At 46.9% G+C, this 23,647-nt stretch overlaps 1 protein-coding gene across 1 annotated transcript; it reads right to left on the reverse strand.

Moving 5' to 3' along the window:
• Window positions 1-9,309: 9,309 nt before the first annotated feature.
• On the reverse strand, window positions 9,310-20,690 carry Smim20 (small integral membrane protein 20). The gene is given in 3 exon segments (NM_001134639.2): window positions 9,310-9,946; window positions 10,861-10,917; window positions 20,480-20,690. Coding segments are annotated over 3 exon segments (210 nt in total). The 5' UTR covers window positions 20,595-20,690; the 3' UTR covers window positions 9,310-9,908.
• Between the last annotated feature and the right edge of the window lie 2,957 nt (window positions 20,691-23,647).

Genomic DNA, 23,647 nt, shown 5'->3' on the forward strand with positions numbered 1-23,647 from the left:
TTTGTGTGGTTTAGGTATAAGAGTAATCACACACCTAATTTTTGAGATAGGATGTCTTACAGGCCTGGAATTCAGCAACTCAACTGAGCAGGATGGACGGTATCCTGGGAGACCTTCATGTCCCCTGCATCACCTACACTGGGATTACAAGAGCGAGCCACCATGCACAACTTTTTACCCCAGCACTGGGAAGCTCGTGGGCCATGCACTGACTGAGCCATGTCCCCAGTGTTCTGCTTTGCCCTCTTGGAGGTGTACCTGGATCATTCCACAGAGAGGCATGAGGCCCTGGGTTGTGACTTCATTTTCTGTACACATTCTCTGTGTGGTTACTGTGGTCATGCGCTAGGGTCCTATCATGCGAGCAGCACACAGGGGTTTATTTAACCATCATGAATCTGCTTGCTCAGAGTTCCGAGGCCAGGAATCTAAGATTAAGGTGTTGGCAGACTGGTTTCTTCTTCAGCCTTTCTCCTTGGCTCGTAAGTGTCCTCCTTTCTTTGTGTCCTCAGATGTTCTCCCGTTGCGTGTGTCCCACTGTCTCTTGCTAGAGCAGGCCTATTGAATTAGGACCCATCCTAATACCCTGTTTTCTCTCTAGCACCTCCTTGAGCCATCTCCAGACATTCTCATTCTGAAGTGCTTGGAGCTAGGACTTCAATATACGTACCCAAGAGGACAAGACTCTATTCTGTGATGGTATTAGATATTCTGGACACTACAGAAGCAGCTGTTTCATCTGTCTTTCTGTCCCTTGGCTAGCAGCACGGCCAAGAGGCCGGGACTCTGGGAACAGTGTGTACCCAGCCTCTGACACTCACTGCAATTTCTCCACACAACTTCTGGAAACACTATGTTGGGTGAGGGTTTGGGGAGAGTTGATTGGGAGCCAGAAGTGACCCAGAAGGCACATGGTCCACCACCGGAGATTGACAGCGTCTATTTGGGGTTCACTCTTCCCCTGTCTGACTTCTTCTACAATAACCTAGACCTAACTTTCAAAATGCACAGTCTGTCCACAGTTGGGTGCTGCTCTCTTGGTTCCAGACACTGAAGAATGGTTGATGATGAGAGGCATTTTATCTGTTGAGTGACTCCACACCAAATAAGGGGGAAAGGAAAGAGAAAGAAAAAAAGAAGCTGCTTTAGAAATCATCTCGTGCTGATTTCACGAGCTAAGTCACCAGAGCTGCTGTTTCCTTAGTAATTTCTGAGCCACATGCCTGGTCATTTTCTCCCCTAAGCACCATTGTCTGCATGTGAGCTCAGCCCCACTGGCTGTTCGCACACTCAGGCAAGGTTGCTTGCTGCGTGCCCTCAGGCCTGTTTGCCCAATACTCCAGCCTGTGCTTAGGAAGCTAATGGTCCCTGATGTAAGTCATGGTGTGCAGACTTAGCAGGAGCTGAGAAGCTGGAGCTCACGTTTGCCTAGATCATCCCTGCATCTGCCTTAAATAAATGACTCCTTCAATACAAACATAGCCCGCTCCTCTGCAAGACACTGTGGGCTGGGAGAGGCTACAAGTAAAGGAGAGGTTTTAGAAAGGAAGGGTGAGGTGGGGGTCAGGGGCTCAGACACACCACGGGACACAGTCCCTTCTCACAAAAGAGAGAGAGAGAGAGAGAGAGAGAGAGAGAGAGAGAGAGAGAGAGAAAGAAAGTAAAAGGAAAGAAAAAGGAGAAAAAAAGAGAAATGATTTTGCCAAATTATAAAGCATTTCGGCGCTAGCCCTAAGTCCCCACAATCCTTCAGTGTGAACATCTTGTTATAGTAAAAAGATTTCAAACAATAGAAAAACCAGGACCCCTATCTGTCCAGAGAAATGAAGAAATGGAAAAAGCGAATACAAAGCAGAAAACCTCGGGGCGGCTGAAATAAAGGAAGCTGATGTGGTTTATCCATCCAGAGCCTCAGCTCACACGAGGGCATTTGATTTCATTTAATGGGCCAAATGCTCTCTCCAGTCTCACAGAGGCTGCAAACAAGGGAGGGGGCAAGCCTGCTCCTTAGGCTGGGACACACACACGTCACACACGTCACGCACGTGCACGCGAGCGAGCACACACACACACACACACACACACACACACACACACACACACACCAAACAAACAAACAAAAACCAGGAAAGCCAAAGATGTCAACAAGCAACAATGCCTACTCTGCCCCTCTAGAGAAGGACCAGGAAGGGACCCAATTAGTGTGCCCCCATGCCATCAAGAGGAAGTAAGTGGTCTCAAGAGTAAATGGTATCGGGAGGGACAGAAATTCATTACAGGACAAGGCTTCAGGTAAAAATATAAAATGGAGACACATGTCTAGATCGCTGTGCTATTATTAATACAGCGGCAAAAACCACCTGGCTTCCATATGGATCTGTGACCTAGGCCACTGAGGAGGTGGGGTTAGGACTGTGATCTGCCTGTGTAGACCTGTCTGGGCTGCAGAGCCAATTTCAATCCAGACTGGGCGATGTAGCAAGCTCCCATCTCAACAGTGAAAGCATGCCAGGGGTGGGGTGCAGGGGATACAGCTCAGAAGTAGAGCACTTGCCAAACATGGGGGGACCAATGTGCAACCCCAAGGAAGGTATGGGAAAGTGACAAAAATCCTGTCTAAATTGGTACAAAAGAGGATTTTAAAAACTTATTTTATTTATTCATCGTTAGGCTGAGTTGCTCGAGACCCAGGTGAGTCCAGGAGGGTGAGCCCTATCCTCAGAACCCTGCAGAGTTAACTTTGATGTTAGTTGCCTCATTGTGTCAACGTGGCTGCCAAAAGCTCCAAACTCAATGAACAAGAGCCCCTCCTGACTCTGACTACACAAGGTAATAGGCTGGCCAGCTTAACACATACTCATCCTGAATCCAATCCTGGAAGACTGCCGAGTGTCCGGGACCATGCTTGGACCACATGTCTACCCCTGTAGCATGGGATAAAGCCAGCTCCATCCACAGCAGAGACAGAGGGGGAAAGCGGAGAGGGTGGGATAGATGTTACCAGGAAAGACAGGATAGATGGTGGGAAAGTCAGCTGCAAACATCTATGGTGGTCTAGCTTAGCCAGCACTGCTCTTCTTTGAGGCCTCCAGCATAATTATTTTTATTGCTGTGTTGCTTTTTAGGCACACAATAAATATTTAATAAGGAGATGTGCTAGTGAGCAATTAATTGGTGACTGGTCATATTTCCAAATCCTTAATGCTGTTCAACGCAGACACACACACATCAGCGTATATGAGAAGAACCATGTGTGCACATATTTATAAATAATACATACTAAAGCATTAGGAAACCATTAGTACAATTTAAGCATATTTTAAAATAACTGTCTCACAGGGCCATCACACTTATATGGTTCTACTGCTTCCAGATTTTTGTTAGTATCATACAGCTTTTTAAAAAAGTACTCCTGGGCATATATCCAAAAGATATAACATATAATATATAATAGGGACACATGCTCCACTATGTTCATAGCAGCCTTATTTATAATAGCCAGACACTGGAAAGAACCCAGATGTCCTTCAACAGAGGAACGGATACAGAAAATGTGGTATATCTACACAATGGAATATTACTCAACTATCAAAAACAATGACTTCATGAAAATATCATCCTGAGTGAGGTAACCCAGTCACAAAAGAACACACATGGTATACACTCACTGATAAGTGGATATTAGCCCAAAAGCTCAAAATACCCGGGAAACAATTCACAAACCACATGAAGCTCAAGAAGCAGGAAGAGCAAAGTGAGGATGCTTCAGCCCTTCTTAGAAGGGGGAACTCAATACTCACGGAAGGAAATACAGGGACAAAGAGAGGAGCAGAGACTGAAGGAAAGGCCATTCAGAGACTGCCCCACCTGGGGATCCAGCCCATATGTAGCCACCAAACCCAGTCACTATTGCTGGTGACAAGAAGTACTTGCTGACAGGAGCCTGATATGGATGTTTCCTGAGAGGCTCTGCCAGAGCTTTACTGATACAGATGAGGATGCTTGCAGCTAACCATCAGACTTCACACAGAGAGCCCAACGAAGGAGTTAGAGAAAGGACTGAAGGAACTGAAGGGGTTTGCAATCCCATAGGAAGAACAACAATATAAATCAACCAGACTCCCTCCCACCACCCAGAGCCCACAGGGTCTAAACCACCAACTAAAGAGTACACATGGGGGGACCCATGGCTCCAGCTACAAATGGCATCAATAGAAGGAGAAGCCCCTGGTCCTGTGAAGGCTCGTTTCCCCAGTGTAGGGAATGCCAGGGCGGTGAGGTGGGAGTGGGTGGATGGGAGGGGGAGCATCCTCATAGAAGTAGGGGGAGGGGAATGGGAGTGGGGGGAACTGGGAAGGGGGATAACATTTAAAATGTAAATACATAAAATATCCAATAAAAAGGTTAAAAAAAAAAGCATAGAAAAGTACTTAGCAATTTATGAAAACCCCAGAAGCAACAGCAAAAAAAAAAACTCAATGTGAAATTTTTCAATCAGTGACTTCTTAGGTCTTACTGTGGTTGCCTGTGGCCCCACAGAGAAATCTCTGGATCAAAGATGCCAAGTGGGCAGCTCCTTAACTCCTCAGCCCATTGAAGACCAGTTAGATGAGTCCAGCTACCACCTATCAGCAGAGAGGTCAGGAAGGGTGATCCAGCTTTCACCCCGTTGCCCAGATCCCCGATTCAGAGCCTCCAGACTCAGGGACCAGCCAAAGAAGGATGCACCAGGGTTCCCTCTATTGCCTCACTGGTGCATGCTCACCCCAGCCCCTCAACAGGTCTGTCTTGGCCTCATTGTCTTGGCGGGCGGGACGTGGGCTAAGGCGGTGAACAAGGGGTTTCCATCCAAGCTTCCAGGGATGCTACCTATTACAGCAGGCCCTCCTGTGCATACCGCGCACTGCACATCTGGGACTCCTGGGACTGGAACCCACAGCGCCTGCTTTTGCTTTTCGTTCTTCCTCTCTCTCTTTCTTCTTTTCTTCCCTCTTTCCCTTCTTCTTTATTTCCCTGCCCCACCCATATGTCTCCTGACTCACAGGCTACCATCAAACTTGCTATATAACAGAAAATAACCTTGAACCTGATCCTCTTGCCTCTACCTCTGAGCGCTGGAATTGCATACGTGGGATAGCGCACCCATCTTTCGTGGTACTGGGAATTGAACCTAGGGCCTCAAGTACGCCAAGCGAGCACTCTGACAATTGACCCACAGCCCTAGCTCTGTCTATTTCTAACTCGTGTTCTCCTGGGGACCTTTGCTAAATGTAATGAAATCAACTTCAGCAGAAATAAAACACACCAATGACGAAAGATACCCACCAGAGTCTTCATCACGTTCAAGTGAATCCAAATGCTTTTTTATCTCTCTCTTGTGTCTGCTGCTCATTCTGTGAAGGAAACAACAGCCTAACTACATTGCTAACCACTATGATTAGGGCTGCTCTAGAGAGAGCAGTCTGGCTTTGTTTTGAAGTCTTCGGGAAACTTCCTGCTTAAATTTCTTCACATCTCCTACTAAATCAAATTAAAAAAATAAAATCTGCCTGACATTTAAGGGTAGGCACTCCATGTCCTTAAGTATCACTCCAGTTTTTTGCTCATTCTTTCAACCAACCATCCCGTCCATCAGTATTGACAGAGTGCTGACAGGTGGGAGAACTCAGCCAGGTAAAGCCCGTAATGTAAGGATCCCCCATACACAGACGTATCCAAAACAAAGCCACCATTGGCGTCCAGAGCTCTGTCTACACCACAGCTCTGTCACTTGTCACATGTCAGAATCCCAGGTACTTCTGAAGGCTGTTTTTCAGCACTGTAAAAACACATAAACTTTTTTTAAAAGGTATTTTTTAACGTTCTGTATTATTTTAACCTTTATGATTTTACTTCAACTCCTCTATTATCTATATTTGAGTTTTCAGTTGAATTCATATCATGTAGGCCATGCCTCATCTTAGAAGAAAATGGTGTGAGGAGAAGGGCATGAGGTGAACACAGTGACCTCGGACATCCTGCGCACTCACAGCACTTCTTTTAAAGTTTTACTTACGTGTATGAGCACTTTGTCTGCACTGATGCTCTCAGAGGCTAGAAGAGGGCATCAGGTCTCCTGGACTGAATTAAGAGAGTGTCGAGAGTGACCATGTGGTCCTCCAGGAGAGCGGCAGGTTCCTTTTACCCACACCCACATCAACTCTCCAATATCCACAGGCAATTCTTGAAGAGCAGAGCCACAGTGTGCTTGAGCTTCTTAGCAGCCAAAGGGAATGGTCATGTTACACATTTCAGTGTTCACAGGTTGAAATTTGCAACTGCTCAGCAGTGTTACTATTTCTGGCTGCAGACTTTAAAAAATGTAGCTCCAAGCCTACCCACAGGAGGTACTGTTGGGCATTTGAATGAGGGATGAAGCTTTCTTTATCCTGGCAACTCGGAGTACGCTTTCAGTTCCTCCCCTCCTGTTGTAACGTCCTCCAGCACAGCAAAACACACTCAGGACAACCAACCAGCTGAAACAATGGTGAGACTCCGCTATACAATCCTCAAAAGGTTTGACCAAGGAGCAAGATCTCGAAACCTCCCTGAGGACATTTCCCTTCCATGCCCTCATGCCAATGGAGAGAATAAAACAGATCCAAGGCAGAAAAATATGAGAACGCGAAGGTCTTCTGTTGGGACAGATACTGGCAAGTACTTATATGTGGTATGTGGTGCATGCATACGAGATATATGCAGGTACATAGAAGCATGGGTGGAAGGTAATGGGGGCTGCTTGTCCTGCTCTCTCCTTACATCTGACACAGGGTCTCTCACTGAACCTGGAGCTTGCCTGGCAGTCAGCAACCCTCGGTGGTTTTCCTGTCTTTCCTTCACAGTGCTGAGGTTTCAGATGCATGTGGCCGGTTCAGCTTTTCACGTGGTTGTGGGGATTTGAACTCAGGTCCTCATGCTCATCACATAATAAGTGATCTTACCCATCAAACTGTTTCCCCAGCCTCAGAAATTGTTTCAAAAAATAAGTTTTCTCATACAACATTCTATTAATATACACAATCATAATTGAGGCTTTTAAAGTAATGTAATTCTTACACTTTTTGCTTTGAGGTTCTAGTAATATGGTGCATTTTCTATAGGTATAATTTCCATGAGCACAATGTAGAGTTTTTAAAACTGTCATGGTGAGTGTGCACGCAGAGGGTAAAGCAGGACCTTGGGTCCACCTTCCACTGTTCTCCTGCTTACAGCCTTGAGACAGTATATTTAAAAGAGTGTAAAGCTATCCTGAGATCAAAAGGTTTAAGGATGTAATGATCTGATTTTCCCTAATGGGGAAGTCTCTAGTCCCAGAAAGGCGACAGTAGGAAGTGCTGCTGTTCAGAGCACTTGGGAAATGATTACCTTCCCCTGGAAACCACCAAATTAGAATCCAGTGGATCTAGTCAATGGCAGACCCATTTCCTAAATGCATCTAAGCTGCCTCTTGTAAGCAAAGTGCTTCAATCACTGTCCTTGGGAGAGGGGCGCACAGTAGGACTCTTGGATCCTGAGGCCCTCCGTCCATCCTTAGTAGGGCATCTCTCACAACTCACGGGGGCATGGGCAGCCCTCAGCAGTATTGTCTGAGACACAGAATGCTCCTGCTTCAAGCATCAAGGTGACTGAGGGTGGAAAACTCTTGTACCACTGAAAAAAGGTAGACTGAAGGCAGGGAGAGGTAGGCCCGGGACAAAGATCTGACTCAGGAGATGCTGAGTCTGCTTCCACAGTCCCTTAGCCCAGAAGTCCTCCCAGACAGATGTACTCACCTCAGTCATAAGGCTCAATTGAGCATCTGCACGATTTGACTTTAAATTACATAACTTGGTGCTCTCTCCAAGGAAAACAGTAGGCAATGCACAACTAATTAGTCAACTCCCTCTGTTGGGTTGTTAACTGAGAGTCAATTATATGTTAGGCAATGTCTCCCCAAAATGATGACTTTGGTTTTAGAACTATCAATCTCATTTCTGTTTGCCAGTCATTACATAATTGGGCCAGCATCGTGTTAAGAAAATGCCAAGTGGACAATTATGAAATTATGCCACCAAGCACCTCAGGAAAACACAGGCTACAGAAACACATGGCTTTCCGCTAAGAACAGACTGGCTCTTCAGTACCCAGTCATGTCCCAGGAGGCCGCAGAGCACCAGGAATGAAAGAGGATCAAAGGAGAAGGGGAGACATGGGGGTGGGGAAGGCAAAAGACAGACACAGAAGTAAAGACATGGAAGCACGTGAGGAAGAAAATAAAAGCACCAAGAGGAAACTGGTTCTTACGGTCACTGCGGCCAACTCCTGGTGAGGAGCCTGCTGGATGACTGGCACTCCATTAACAGCTCTAGTGGCCATTCTTGGTCCTCAACTTGACTCTAACTGGAATTAACTAAAACCCAAGTGGTTGGGTACACCTGTGAGGGATTTTTCTTAACTGAATCATTTGAGGTGGGAGACCGACCTTTAATCTGGATCTTCTGAGGTGGTAAGAGCCACCTTCAGTCTGGGCCACGCCTTCTAGTAGAAGCCTGTATGAAGGACATGCAAGGAGGCATGTGCTCTTGGCCTGCCGCCATTGCTCTCTGGCGTTACAGTCTACTTTTTCAGGATTCTGGTACATATTTAATCCAGCCTTAAGGACTGAACGACTATCAGATTCTTGGACTTTCCATTGAAAGACAGGTATGATTGGAATAGGTGGACCACAGCCTGTAAGTCCTTCTAATAATATGTGTGTGTGTGTGTGTGTGTGTGTGTGTGTGTGTGTGTGTGTGTGTGTGTATTCATTTCATCAGTTCTGTTCCTCTGGAGAACCCTAATACACTAATACAACAGCTGTCACAGAAGTATGCTGAGGACCTTGGTACCACTACATAGAAATCTACTCAAATAGAATCTAGACAATAGAACTACTTCTTCACATCAGAATTCAATTTACAAAAAAATTCTACCAGGCAATGACAGGTGGATCTCTGGGAGTTCAAGGTTCTGACAGAGTATCTCAAAAAACAAAAGCCAAAGCAAACAAACACCACCCACCTAAATAAAACACACACACACACCACACACACACACCACACACACACACCACACACACACACACACACACACCACACATCACACATACACACACCACACACACACACACACCACACACACACACACCACACACACACCACACACCAACACCACACACACCACACACACACACACACACACACACACACACACACACACACACAAACACACAAACAGTATACAACAGCAAACTAAGAGAAACCATTTTAATATCTGCAGGCTCACGCAGGATTCAACTGTGTGTGGTACAGTCTAGAGTGACTTGCTTCTATTTACTTCCACACACGGTGACTTTCGATGAGATGGTTAAGCTGAGCAGTATACATTCCTGAACAGTGCCAAGGATCCTGTTTTCAAACAGCTTTATCAATCGAAACATCCTCAAAGAGCCATTGGAGGCAGTGTGGCTGGGCCATCTGCACTAAAATCGCTTATTCAGAAGGTGTCAAAGCAGCCGAGGGCCTTGAGCCACAGGTTGCTGGTGTTCACATCTCAGCTGGGACGTGATAAAGACTGCATGAGCTGCAGATCCGCAAACAGCCTTGCAGGCTGGCTCTGCTCCTGCAAAGTCAATGGAGCCACAAGGTACTTCTTAATGGTGTCATCTGTTCAGGTTCTCCAGGGAGTTAAGGGAAGCACTGTCTTTGCACACAGTCTCTATCACAAGGGCTCTGGCTAGCAGCATGAGAGTTCCCTCTCAGCCAGGCTGCCACAGTGAGCCATCTATTGTCCTCACTGCAGAGTGCACAGGATGAAGATGTCCACTTTCCTCATCAGACTTGCTGACAGCCTCATTTCCTGCCAAACGGATCAGACCACACTTTCAACCCTATGGATAGAAACACAAATGCCCCATCAGAATTCATTGTTAAATGACTGAGCACACCCCCTTGATCCCACACAAACAGGATGATGTGGAAGCTGAGCCATGCAATTTCCATGGGCTGAGACCCTGAGATGGGTGAGAGTAGCCACTGCAACCCTGCGACAAGGCAGCCACGGCAGCTATGAGGGTTTTTTTTTTTTTTTTTCTTTTCTTTTTTTCGGAGCTGGGGACCGAACCCAGGGCCTTGCGCTTACTAGGCAAGTGCTCTTCCACTGTGCCAAATCCCCAACCCCAAGGGTTTTTAAAGGCTTAGGAACTATTCCCTACCAGGAAGAAATGGACCTACCCTAGACCCCCAGACTGCAGAAGTTTGGTTTTATTTGTTTGTTTTTGTTTGTTTTTTCTTTCCCTTTTTCGGAGCTGAGGACCAAACCCAGGGCCTTGCACTTTCTAGGCAAGCACTCTACCACTGAGCTAAATTCCCAACCCCAGAAGTTTGGTTAATAAGTTAGAAAACCTCTCATAATCAGAAAGGCACATCCCACTTAACCCTGATGGCAGCTTTGAGAACTTCTGTAGGAAACTGAATCCCAGAGCAAAGCTCACCCATAAACACTATCTGCCCATGAGGGTGGTATTTACAGAGTGCTTGGGATGGGCGGCTGCAAAGCAGGTGATCTGCTGCATACTTAATTATATTTTATGTCCACTTACCAAGTATAAAAGAGGGACCCAGAAATCCTGTGAAAAGTACTAGGTATTGAAATGTTAGCATGAAGTCTTGGATAGCCCTGACAAGACAGGAACTATCATAAACAATATCAGGTTCCAGAGAGAAAAACCACCCCCAATCCACAGCAAAGCAAACACTCATGCCACGTGTCCCAGAAGGGATCGTCTGGAATTTTTAAGTTTACCTGGTGGCTGCACATCTTCCTGGACGATACCAGCTCGATTTACAGCCTGCTCCTTCTCTGAGAAACACAACAGAACAAACACTCTTTAGAAAGGAGGTGTGGGCATTTTTTTTTTTCTATTTACATGGGCCAATTACAAGGCGTATTTTGGAGTGTGATTCAATTCAGGGATGTCATTGCTTAAAGCTTTTAGGTTGTAGAAAATAGATCCTAGACATAAAAAAAAAAGCCACACTTCAAACAAAAAGCTCTCAACCAACATCTTTTCCCTGTGATCTCAGCATTTTAGAAAGGACACGCACAACAGAAAGAACAGTTTTGAAGAGCTGGTGGGTGTGACGACATTACAAGGGGAGCGCTGCTGCAAAGAAGGGACAGGCACAGTTATCAGGAAAACGGTGGCTAAAAACACTCCACTGAAGGACTGGACTCCAAGCTAAATATGCTATGTTTTTGATAGGAAATAGAGCAGAAAATTAATCTTTGGGTGGGTGGCTTTGGTTTGGGTAATTGAAGCTTCCCTAATTGATTGCAGGTGCCGTGCCAATTAGTGAGCTTGCTGTAGCTGCAGCAGCTAAGCCTGGCACTCTGGAGATGCACAACAGGCAGAGGCCAGGAGAAATCAAGCATTTTATGAGTGTGGGCTTCAAGTTCTCCGTCACATCTTTCTAAGTGGTTTGGAAGAAACCTGAAGCCTGTGACAACAAAGAATTATTATCTTAAGTGTCTTGACAAATGGTGGCTTTTTAGAAGAAAGACGGGTGCCAAGGATGTTGACTCCTAAGTTGCAGTGATTAAATGCAGTAATCAGGCTTTTGTTTTAATAGACCGACTGCCTCTTACAGCCACTCTCAGCTCTCATTGCTATTAGGTCAGTCTGCCTCCTTCACAGGCCTGCGGCAAGAACAGGAACAGGGTTCCACCAACTCTGATAGTCACCAAACTTCCTTCAAACTGGTGTTGAAACAGAAAGTCAGTCCTAAATGACTTACCTGATAGTGTTACCAATACTAACTTTATCATCAATACTAACTTTATCGGGTGATGGGGCTGTGGGAATCTTGATGTCTACTTCTACCGACAAGGAGAAGACAAGTCCCAGTGGGCTACCTATTTCCACTGGCCTAGTGGGTTCACAGTGCCTCTCTCCAACTAGCAGGTTAACCGCGCACCTATGTTATGGACCTGCACATGCCAACAGACCTTCTCTAAGTCAAGGGGACAATGACACGTAACAACACAGGTGTGTTCTCATTCTAGAAGACATCACACTCTGCAGACCAGAGCCCCACAATATCGACAGGGAAGTTTCAAAGTATGGATGTCTCAAACTAGTACTTAGTGCCCAGCCCGAAAAACATCACACTGTCGTGAGTCTTGCCAAGAACAAAAATAGATTTTTTCAGACCTAAGAAATCTCTACTATTGTGAAGGCAGGAAGAAGTAAAGTTTGAAAAATAATTGTTATGAAGCATTCTAGATGCGCAGACAAAAGAAACTTGGCCATCCTAATGTACCAAACCCATTCTCTAAGAAGCAGGTACCACTGCAGAGTCCAAGATGCTGGCAGACTGCCAGGCAGCCCTGGGTGGAAGCTGCTAGCTGGGTGGTAGGGACAGAATGCCTAATTGTGCTGCGACCTTGTCATGCAGTGAAGACCCATCTGAGTGAGGAATCCCTGTCTCCACACCTTCCTGCTAATTGCTAATGAGGCTGGACGGCTCGAGATTTGTTCTACGTAGGCTATAAGCTCCTCATAATCTGGGCCCTGATGCAGCCACCTCAGTGGCTTGGCCTGGACAGGCAAGCTAAACTATTCCTGACGACTGATAACCGGTATTAGCTCCTGTCTAAATCCACTTGCTTCTCTGATCCACTAATGTTTTAATAAATACTCCGAGGCCAAGAAAGTCTTATGGAAATTCAGAAGATCACACAAAGACACTTTATTTGAGAATGCAGAATCTGCTAATGGGAAAACAGAAACCAGTCTTTCAGGATTTAACATAGTCTTCTTGATGAAGCTGACAGGTTTCTATTTCATTGTCACTGGAGGAACAGCAAACATCTATGAACCTCACGGAAACAGGGGAGGCAGCAGGAAGCTTTAGTTATGTGGGCAAATAAGCTAACTACTGACTTGAGGGGTGAGCAAGTTTGCATGTAAAATGCCTAAAACCCAACTGCAGACCCAGAGTTAGAAAATTCCCCACTCCAGGATCCCAGCAAGCTCAACTCTGCCCCCTGGTGCTAAGGCTGAGATTTGATTTGTAGTTTTAACAGGATAGTTCTCTCTAGTCAAAGGGCCATGGAATGTTATTAAAGCTGTTTATACATGCAGGTAGGCTGACTTTGTGTGGTAGTAAAAGAATCTTCCTAACTTTAAGTCTGAGAATGAGCAAAGGTTTGCAGTGGGAGATAAATCTGTTGTGGGACCTGGTACTGTATTTAACCCTGACCATCATACAAACGCAGACTCCCAAGTGTTTTTCTGAGGATGCTCTAATGAAGCACCAGCAGGCAAGCCTGCAGAGAAAAGCCAGACCTCATTTCCCTCTCCATCTCCTTCCACAATCGGCAGTCAAAGAAAAGGCAAGTCACAACCTGGCGTAATTGGGACAAATGGCAACATTTGGATATGGTCTCTGTACTAGACAGCTGTGCTGTATCAATATTAAATTTCCTGAATTCGTAACTATACTGTGATTAGGTAAAAGAATGTCCCTGTTCTTAGCAAAAACAGGCTCAAGTACCTAGGAATAAAAGCTCATAATGCCTTCAACCTACTTTTAAATGGCTCACAAAATAATGGTGATGACTGCAATCTAGTGAGTGTGGAAGGAGAGCAAACGCGGTGGCTGTTAACGACCAGCAAACCCAGGTGAAGGACACGAAGGTTTGTGCTTCTATCCTTGGATCTTTTCTGTCACTTGAGCTTTCTCTTAATTAAAAAAAAAAAGTGCAACTGCAAAAGAGCCAGATAAGAAAGTCCAACAACACACTGCCATTCCAGGATGGCTGTTCAAGTGTCTACCTGTTCACAAATAGCTGGTCAGATGTAAGGACTTCCTTGGCAGTTCCATTCTGCTGCTGCCACCTAGGCTCTGCAGTCCATTTACAGGAGAGTCCAGAACCCAAAGTGCACTGGAGCAGCTGGGAACTACAAACACCAAGTGGGAAACAGTGACCAGGGATACCAAATGGTCATAAATCCAAGAGGACACAGGGACAGAATGGTGACTGAAACTCAGACTGAGGAGAACAAACAGCTGTAGGAGCAAGTGTGAAGCAGCTGGCAGGGGATGGGGGGCCACCAGACATGGAATAGCAGGTGTGAAGCAGCTGGCAGGAGATGGGGGGGGACACCAGACATGGAATAGCAGGTGTGAAGCAGCTGGCAGGGGATGGGGGGACACCAGACATGGAATAGCAGGTGTGAAGCAGCTGGCAGAGGATGGGGGTCCACCGGACATGGGATAGCAGGTGTGAAGCAGCTAGCAGAGGGTGGGGGGGCACCAGACATGGGAGAGCAGGTGAGAAGCAGCTGGCAGAGGATGGGGGACACCAGACATGGAATAGCAGGTGTAAAGCAGCTGGCAGAGGATGGGGGTCCACCGGACATGGGATAACAGGTGTGAAGAAGCTGGCAGGGGATGGGGGTGGGGCACCAGACATGGAATAGCAGGTTTGTGAAGCAGCTGGCTAGGAGGACAGAACCACAGTGGGAAACAGATGGCTGAGATCAAAGGTACCATTTCAGAGTGGGCAGTGAGGGAACTGTTGGTGTGGGCCACACCACTGTTGCAGCTCACCTGAGCTGGAGACTAGTGGCCACTTCCATCACTGCTCTTTGTACTGTAAACACATCTACACTCATCAAAAGCAGACTGGATTCAGAGAGCTGTAAAGGGCCAGTTAGGAAACAGGACTTCAGCCTGTCTCTGCATTCTGCTCAATTACATGGTGAATGGTGTGAAAAGCATATTCTAAGTACCTGGGATGTGATAGGGGAAATGCCCTTACAAGAAAGGCATTTTGCACATCAAGTGATTTCTGGTAATCTCATTCTATCAGATATACAATACAATTTCAACTGGGGGCAGCAAGGCACAGCAGAGAGAACACAGGCGAGAAGCAGGAGAATTAGGTCTCCTCCAGCTCACCCATGTAACCATTCACCCTGTCGCTCTGTAACTTCACTTTCTTACAGGCACCCTGACAGGGCATTAAGTGGACGAGGTCAGGAAGTCAGGATCTGTGTCCACCCAGCAATTATCATGCAGTGACACTGGACAAGGCCAATGTCAAGAACAAATGAGTCTGGCCTTTCTGGTAACAACCCATGATGTTGTATTTCTGTCTATCGAACTAAAAGTAGGAAAGATCAAGATAAAAAAGAAAACAAACAAAAAAAAAAAAAAAAAAAAAAGCTCTTACTCCATCCTACTTCATTATTTGAGTTGGATGCCCGAAATACATGCTATTTTTACAGAGCCAGACTCTGAACTGGACTGCTTGTAGGATATAAAGACATGTCAGGCTTCAAGGTATGATCCACTAAGTACTCAGACAAACCCCACCAGCAGGCAAGAGGAAGAAAGAGAAAAAGCAATGCCGGGGCTCCCTCCAGAAGCACAGCAGAACTGTGGTTTCAGACCATCAGGCCCCAAGGCTAACTGCTACCTCCCCAAGAATTAGAACAGGACTTGAGCTATCGTGGATGGATTGACCTTGATCTCACTCCAGTGAACAACTGTTACTCAAGTCTTGACAAGTCAGTGGGAGAGCTAAAGATCACGTTCAATGTCAAAAGGAAGTGCACTAAGACACACTTGTCACAGTGGTCTGCTGCATAGCTATCACTGGGCTCTCTTTTGCTCTGTTTGACAGGGAGTCTTCCTTCTCATTCCCGCTGTCTACTGGAGCTTATCCTACTGGAGCGGAAATCATGGGGCCTACTCAGTCCTACACTCTCTGCCCGGCCCTAACTCCCCACAAGCAGGCTGGCCTGAGGGACCTGACACTAAGAACTGTGGCCCACTCACTGGAACAGCCAGATCTGAATGAATAACAAATGTATACAGGGTGGTCAGAGGCATGGGGGAATTAAAACGCAGCCGAGGGCAGAAGCAAACCAACAGCTCAGGGGGAGGGAGAGTCACAGGAGCCCAGCAAAGAGCATTCCAGGACGGACTGCCCACCTCAGCACTGACGAGAACCACCTCTCCCTGGGCTACTGAATCACTACTTATATTAATACAAACCCTTCTCGTAAGCATTCCATATGATGTTTATTCTCCCTATGAATGAGGTAGGACAGCTCTCTACCTGAAAGCTGCTGGACTCTCCCTGACACCCTGTGGTTCTTTCCTTCTACCATGCAGCATCAAACTTGGGTCAGCAGGTTTGGCAGTGAGTAGCTGGTGAGCCCTCTCATCAGCCTCATCAGAGGGCAGTTAGAAGATAACACTTGGACAATGTACTTCACTTACAGAGAGGGATTGCCATCCTGTGTCAGACAACAGAAGCTGTGACCTACTATGCACACCTCACCATGCCAGGACCACGTGTTCCCGCATCCATACCTATCCTTTCTACGTTGTGGGAACAGGTGCTTTGACTGCCCAAGGCCGTGTCTCCCTGAGCTCTGGAGCCTATGGATACCTTCCTCTATAGACTGGCCTCTCTCCAGCACTTCAATTTACTGGACTCTCCTGGTGTTCCCATGGCTCCCAGCCCAAACTAAAAGCAAGAAGCAAGACTACTCTTAGTCCCTCAGCCTGTTTCAAGGGTGGCCGTGCTCCTACCAATAGACACGTCCATTTAACAGACCATTCACTTACTCTGTGATCTGTAGCAATCTTCTTGCTCACTTCTTGTTCAAACCACTGAAAGCATTAACCATGTTTATTTTTATCATCTCTTTCATAGTCTAATGGATACTTCCACTCATCTCTACTATTTCTAAGCAACCTAGCTGGAGGCCACATCCCTTCTATGAAGAGCTGTCTTCCTGATGCTATGGGGGATCTCTTAACTTTAAGCCTCTCTGTGTCCACTCCACCTGAGACTCCTCTGAGGGCTTTTCCCTGCTGACCACTTATCAGCCCTTCCCATGCTGGTGTTCTAGGCACTCACTATGTCTTCCTATCCTGGATCACCGGCCAAAGCTTCAGTGCACACTGCCCAACCCTCCAGTTGTCCAAAATGGTACCTATTCATTCTCATCCCTTAAACTGCTGACTTCCAATTGGCTGTCACCATCACCAGGACCACCTTCTAGTTACAGGAGTTAGGGAGATGGGAGCCATTAAGTGCTTGGTCACCAGAAGGTGGCACTATTTGAAAGAATTAGGAGGTGTGGCCTTGTTGGAGTAGGTGTGGCACACACCTCTAGGGGGAGGGTACTGAGGTTTCAAAAGTCCAAGCCAGGCTCAGTGGCTTTCCTTCCTGCTGCCTACAGATCCAGATGTAGAACTCTTAGCTACTTCTTCAACACCATATCTGTCTGTGTGCTGCCATGTTCTCTGCCACAACAAAAATGGACTAGATTTCTGAAATTGTCATCAAGTTCCAATTAAATGCTTTCTTTCAAAAGAGTCGCCATGGCCATGGTGTCTCTTTACAGCGACAGAACAGTAAGACAAGGCTCATCAGTCACACGTCCTTGTGTACCAGTCCCAGTCCCTTAAGTGTTCTGATATAGGCTGGGTACCATTTCCTGATGCCAAAAAATGAGAGTGCTTTTCATTACCAATCTTTCTGCCTCTTTCTTCCCCCTCAGGTCCCTCTTCCCCACAGTGGTACTGAAGCTGGCCCACAGTGAATCTAGTCACCTTGTTAAAATACTTCAATAACCTCCACTGGCTGGACTCTGAGGATAGCAGTGGGTAACTGCAGGGTTTTAATTAAGCAAGCCAGATGACTGCCCTTGAAGGACAAATGGCAGAACCAGTGCCAACGACCCAGAGGGCTCCACATTTCCTAACAAACCAAAACAGGTTCCTATTACAAATTCTCACCAAAGAACTAGTACCAGGTGTATTTCAGAAAGACCTCAACCGGGGCCAGCAAGACAGCTCAGCCGGTAAAGCACTTACCATGCAAGCCCAATGACCTAAATCCAACCCCCACAGCCTATGTTAAAACAGGGGAGAAATGACTCCAGAGTTGTCCTCCGAAATTGACACACATAAGCTGCCATACATCCACCCTCTCAACAGCACACATTTCTTTTCAGCTTTAAGAAAAAGAAAATAATAATGCACACAAGAAAAGCACGAGGGGCGCATGGGAAAGACGAAGAGTTGGTGAGTAAAGATAAAACAGTGATGTTAGTGAGTAAAGGGGCAGAGAATGCTTGGGCTAAAACACTACACAAGATGCACATGGCCAGGACGGAGTGAGAAGGGTGGCAGGGGAAGAGACTGGGGTCAGCCCAGCTCTGCCCCACATCTAAACTGTACCAGACCCAAGTGACAGCTAAAATCCAGGCTGAGTATATGAAAGGAAAGCAGTGAAATACTATAAATACTGAGGATTGAAATGGGCTGAGAAGCTCACCTGCACAGCAGGCTCCCAGTTCCTGAGCATACGTTGAGCCAGCTGGACATGCTTAGGGCTGGGTCGCTGGCCTTAGGCACACAACTGCTTATAGCTCGTCCCTCACCAAAGCCCTCTTTTAAAAGTGCTTTTTGTACAATTCCTCATATGAGACTATACTAGAGACTTCTACAAGTAATGCTCTACTTAATTCACCCTAAGCCTGTAAATTCAGTTCAGTAAACACCATCACCACAGCCTAGGGGGCTGGGGGGGGGGGGGCAAGGTTCAGAGTGAGGAAATACCCTGTCTATATGTCATTCAGCTAACAGCTACCACAAAGGGTTATTATGAGCACTAAATGGCTTGGTAGAGTTGAAGTGCTTGGAAGGGTGTTAAAAATTAACTTCAGATAAAAATTAGCTGTTTAGTATGACTTTCTTGAAAGATTTAGTTACAACTTTTGGTTAAAGTTGGCTGAATTATTTTAATAAGCTAAAAGGTAAGCGGGTATGGACAGCCTTGGAGCCTGACCTGCCCGTCTAAAGCAACTTGGTCAGCCAAAGACTGGGGAGTATTCCTGGAAGCCATGTCTCCTCTTGACTCACTGATTAAGAGCTGGGCAGCCCTCACCCTTTGATGCTTCCTCACAGGTGACTTCTGTGCATCATGGAAAATTTATCCTGGATCCTATCTAGTAGATACTAATAACCTACTCACCTCCCCTTCTGTCCCTTAGCTGTGACAAGCAAAACCAACTCCAGATAGATAGCACACTGGCTAAGAACCATACCCGTTTTCAGAACTGGGAGTTTTCGAAGGGAACCCACAGCAGATCTTTCTGTCTCGAGTCCAACTCTAGAAGCTGTAATAAAATAGCCCCGGGCATGGACCCAGCAAGGGAAAAGGATGGAGATGAATTCTGCAGGACCCTACACAGCCCATGTTCCTTCCACACACGGGGTATGCAGAAGGACTTGTAGGCAGGAAGCACAGAGACCGTCTCAGTCTGAGCTGGTAAAAAGCTGCTGCCAGGGGATTCGTGTGTGTACTTGAAACTGCTTTGCCTCTGGAACCCAAGTGCTACAGCACTAGAGATGGTCAGAGCATTTACATGAAGCGTCAAACCGCCAAGCTTCAGCTCCGGCTAATATTCCCCAGGGGGCTGGGCTGGCCCTCTTCATCTTCAAGATGGTTCAGGTTCCTGGAGAACAAAATGATCCTCTAATGCCTCATCTCTCCTCTCTGACAGATGGCTTCAGATGTATCAAAGTGCTAATCCTTGCTGAGGTATAGGTCTCCAGGAAGGAGAGTTTGGCTTTTAGAATGATAGGACCTGAATGATTAAGGAAAAAAATGACTCCCCCGGCATTCACCATTGTCATGTGAGCAACCAGCTTAAAACGAAGGAAACCAGCAGAATCTAAAAAAACGATTTGAGGAAAAACTCAAAACCCAGGTTAACAGTTTAGCTTTGAAATATTTCCGCTCCAAGACATCTTAGGGGACGGCAATGATGCACCATAAAAACACCTTTCAACTCAGGATGATCAAGGCTCCCACTAAAGTACCATCTCAGCCTGGGTGAATGGAGGGGAGGGCTCTGCAGGCAGAAGACTGGGTTGGAACATTTCCCCCACCACTTACTAGCTGTGTGACCTCCATCTGTAAAATGGGTAGTACCTACCTCAAGGGAAGGCTGTGCAAATTCAATGATTCGATATATGACTAACCTGACACATTAAATATTCAGTATATAGTAACTGTGTGTGAACTAGTGTTAGTGTTGACCTGCTGTGTGCAGGCTGCTTTCATACACATCACCTCTGTGACCCCTAAGATGCTCCAGTTCTGTGGCTGATCCTGCAACTGATTATTTAGACTCTTAACATTGAAGGTCGGAGGTGGGGCCACTTGTCCGAGATCACCGGGCTGCACTGGGCGAGCCTGGACCCTGGGTAGCCTCACTCCTAAGTCCACCTCCTTCCTCAGTACTCCTTGAACAGTTAGGGTAGGGGCTTAAAGACTTCGGGGTAGCGCTGGGAGCAGCCACTGCGCGGGGTCAGAGGTCACTCACGGTATTCTTCCAGCCGCAGAAGGGGCCGGAAGTAGATAGGGTAGAAGGCGGCTCCGACCACAGAGATGAAGCCTCCGAATATGAGCGCGGTGCGCAGGTTCCGGGCCGCGGCCATGGTGAGAAAGGGGGCTGCAGGGCGGGCGAAGGCCCGGCACGCTCCGAAACCCGACTCCCAGCCTCAAGGTCGCGACCCGGCTCGGAAGAGGCGGAGCAACTCTCGCTTCCGGGATTTGGGTGCAGGGCGGAGTTTCTGGGCTCGGAGGCGGGGCCTGGGCTGAAAGACTCCTCGCAGTGGGGCGGGATCATCTGAGGGCGGGGTCTTCTAGGAAGGGCGAGGCATGGGGCGGAGACTCAAACCGAGCCCCGCCTCCTCGCCTCAGGCTGACTGCGTGGAGGGCGAGACACTGGGTGGCCCGTGCAGTCACAAATTTGGCTACACTCCTTTCTCGAGCCCCCTTTTGACCTCTTACTCGCCTCGGGTCTGCGTCCTTCCTTCTCTGCTCCAATTACCACCTCCTGTTTTACTCGTCTATTACCAACAACACTTTTTCACCCTTCCCCTTCATTAACATTGTGACATTTGTGATTGGTGACAGGCTAGAAGCATCTGAAAGGCTGAGCAAGTCACTGGGTCTCCCTCTTTGAAAGTTGTTTGTGGGCACGAGTCACAAAGGAACAAATCTCCTGGTTCGAATGGATTGCAAGGCATTTGCAAAATTAGTCACTGTGTCTTCTGAACCAGAGCAGCCTTTTAAGGAGGGTATTTGAGCACCCAAAGTGATCTAATTTTGATCCCTCATCCTCTCTGCTCTCCATGTTATGTGTGCTGGGTTATGAGGGGTTCCAGAAAGTAGACAGGAATTCCCAAAACTAACAGAGGGCTGCAAACAAAATCTATTAAAGCCTGGGAACATCACAGAGTCAGTGGCAGGTCCCTAGGGCTCTGGCTCTTTGCCTGGGGCGGAGCCTCTGAAGACTGACACCTGCTCCCTCATCCCACGATCGCTTTCCCCCACCTCTGCACCTGTTCCCTTTTACAGAGCCTTCGTCAGAAGATATGATCTCCTCAGGGAGCTGGGCAGCTAAGACCAACATTCCTCTGGCCTTCACTCAATCCCTTAGAAATAGAAATGACAGCAGTAGCGAGGCTGGGCTTCACAGAAGGTATTTATCTTGACCTCAGCAACATTATTTAGTCCAGAGAAGATCAGCAATCTCTCAGAAATGATGTGGTGAACACAGGTCTTTTTCTCTGTAGTTTTGTAGTCGAATCAAGATTCCATCTACCTCTGGCTCTAGCAGCATATAAATCAGTCGTTCAATCTGTCAACAGATTTATAGACTATCTCACTATGCCCCCCGAACAGCAGGCAAAGTGCAAAGGGGGACACAAGATGAATAAGACATGACCTCTGCTCTCCAGGATCCGACCACGGAACAAATACATGAAAAGATAACTAATCCTGGATGCAGCCTGTTGCCGATGACTGATGTAGTCCCAAGGGCAACGGAAGTGCAGGGAGGAAGACAAATGACTGTGCAGTAAGATGACTGCTCCTCAGGCCCCCTCAGGAACTTGTTAGGTAAGAAGAGAAGATTGCACAAAAAAGAAGGGTCTTGTGCTACATGAATTAAACACAGGAGGGAAGATCTCCCAGTAGTGTGCACTTGCTATCTTAGCAGTAGAGGACCCATCTCTAAATGTCTTTGGGGAACAGCTCCTCCCCCACTCTTGATAGGTAAGTGGACCCTCCAGTCCTCACCCTGCTTCTTCCAGTCCCTGACAGTTAAACACATCCCCAAGCTGACCACGGCTCTTCCATTGTGGACTGGTTGGCCTATGACTTGAGCCAACGAAGTTGCATCCGCCAGGCCATGTGATTCTATCTCGGCTTCTACCCTAAAGCCAGATTTGAACTTGAGAGAATGAGTTGCTGGAGCTATGGGGCAAGGGACTGAGAACAGGATCAGTCCTGCAGGAGAGAAACCAGACAGTGATGTGGAATTTGAACCAGTCTTACCCAAAACAGCACCTGAACCTGTTGGGTTTAGGGTGGAAGCTGAGAAAATTCATACTTCAGATATGGAAGCTTAAAAATGAAAGCTTTATTTTCTGAGCGCTCAGGGAGGTGGCCAGTTCGTGGTCTGAACCGTGGCCCCAAAGGGAGATTGTACAACATTTTTAAAGAATGGGAACACAAAGCAAGAGGGAAGCTGGGGTGAGCTGCAGTGTTACCCAATTGTATTTTGACATGGGTTAAACAAGGTAGTACCTGTTGGAAATTGGGCCATGTCCAGGGCACCTGGCCTCAAGGTCCTTAATTCATTCTTTAGACATTAGGTCTGGAGCTCAAGGTCCTTTATTCATCCTCCAAGACATTTGGTCCAGAGCTCAGAATGATAAGGGGAGAAAGGAGCAAGTCAGCTGCATGCAGTTAATTAGGGCATAACAGGTAATTTGTTTTATATTTTTTACAACGTATGCACCTTTGGTTTAGATAACAGCAATTTCCATTTTCTCTACCGGTTAACAAACAATTAAGAAAACATTTGGAAAAGTGGAATAGTTCATTCCTAGGCCTGGGAACATGGACTTGTTTGACACTGCCAGCAAGACAGAGAAGTTGTCCTTGAGATGACTGGACTCAGACAACTGTCTCCTTACAAGTAGTCCCTGTGATGTCTGGACTCAGACGACTGTTTACGACAGAAGCTGTTCAGCTGTTGGGAAGTCCCCAGTTGCCCTAGAGCCTGGGACCTTGACTTTAGTTTCTCCCTATGATTAAATGGCATCCGAATAAGTACCTAGACTAAGTTTCTTTTGCTTGTTCCCAATGCTTCCTAGCGAAGCCCCTGTTCACAAAAGTCAGCTTGTGTTGAAGTCCTGTATGCAAGTGTGTGTGTGTGCGTGTGTGTGTGTGTGTGTGTGTGTGTGTGTGTGTGTGTGTGTGTGTGGAGGCAAGAAGACTACCTCAGTTACTATCTGCAGGGATACCACTCACCTCTTTTGAGACAGGATCTCTCATTGGCTTGGAGCTCATGAATTAGTCTAGACTGATTGGTCTGCTATCCCCAGACATCCTTTTGTCTCCGCCTTCCCAGTGCTGGGTTTATTAAGTGAATGCTACCACACCCACCTTTATTACACGAATCCTGGGGATCAAGCTT

This window comes from Rattus norvegicus, chromosome 14, assembly GCF_021556685.1.
Source record: "Rattus norvegicus strain SHRSP/BbbUtx chromosome 14, alternate assembly SHRSP_T2T, whole genome shotgun sequence".
Lineage (NCBI taxonomy): Eukaryota > Metazoa > Chordata > Mammalia > Rodentia > Muridae > Rattus > Rattus norvegicus.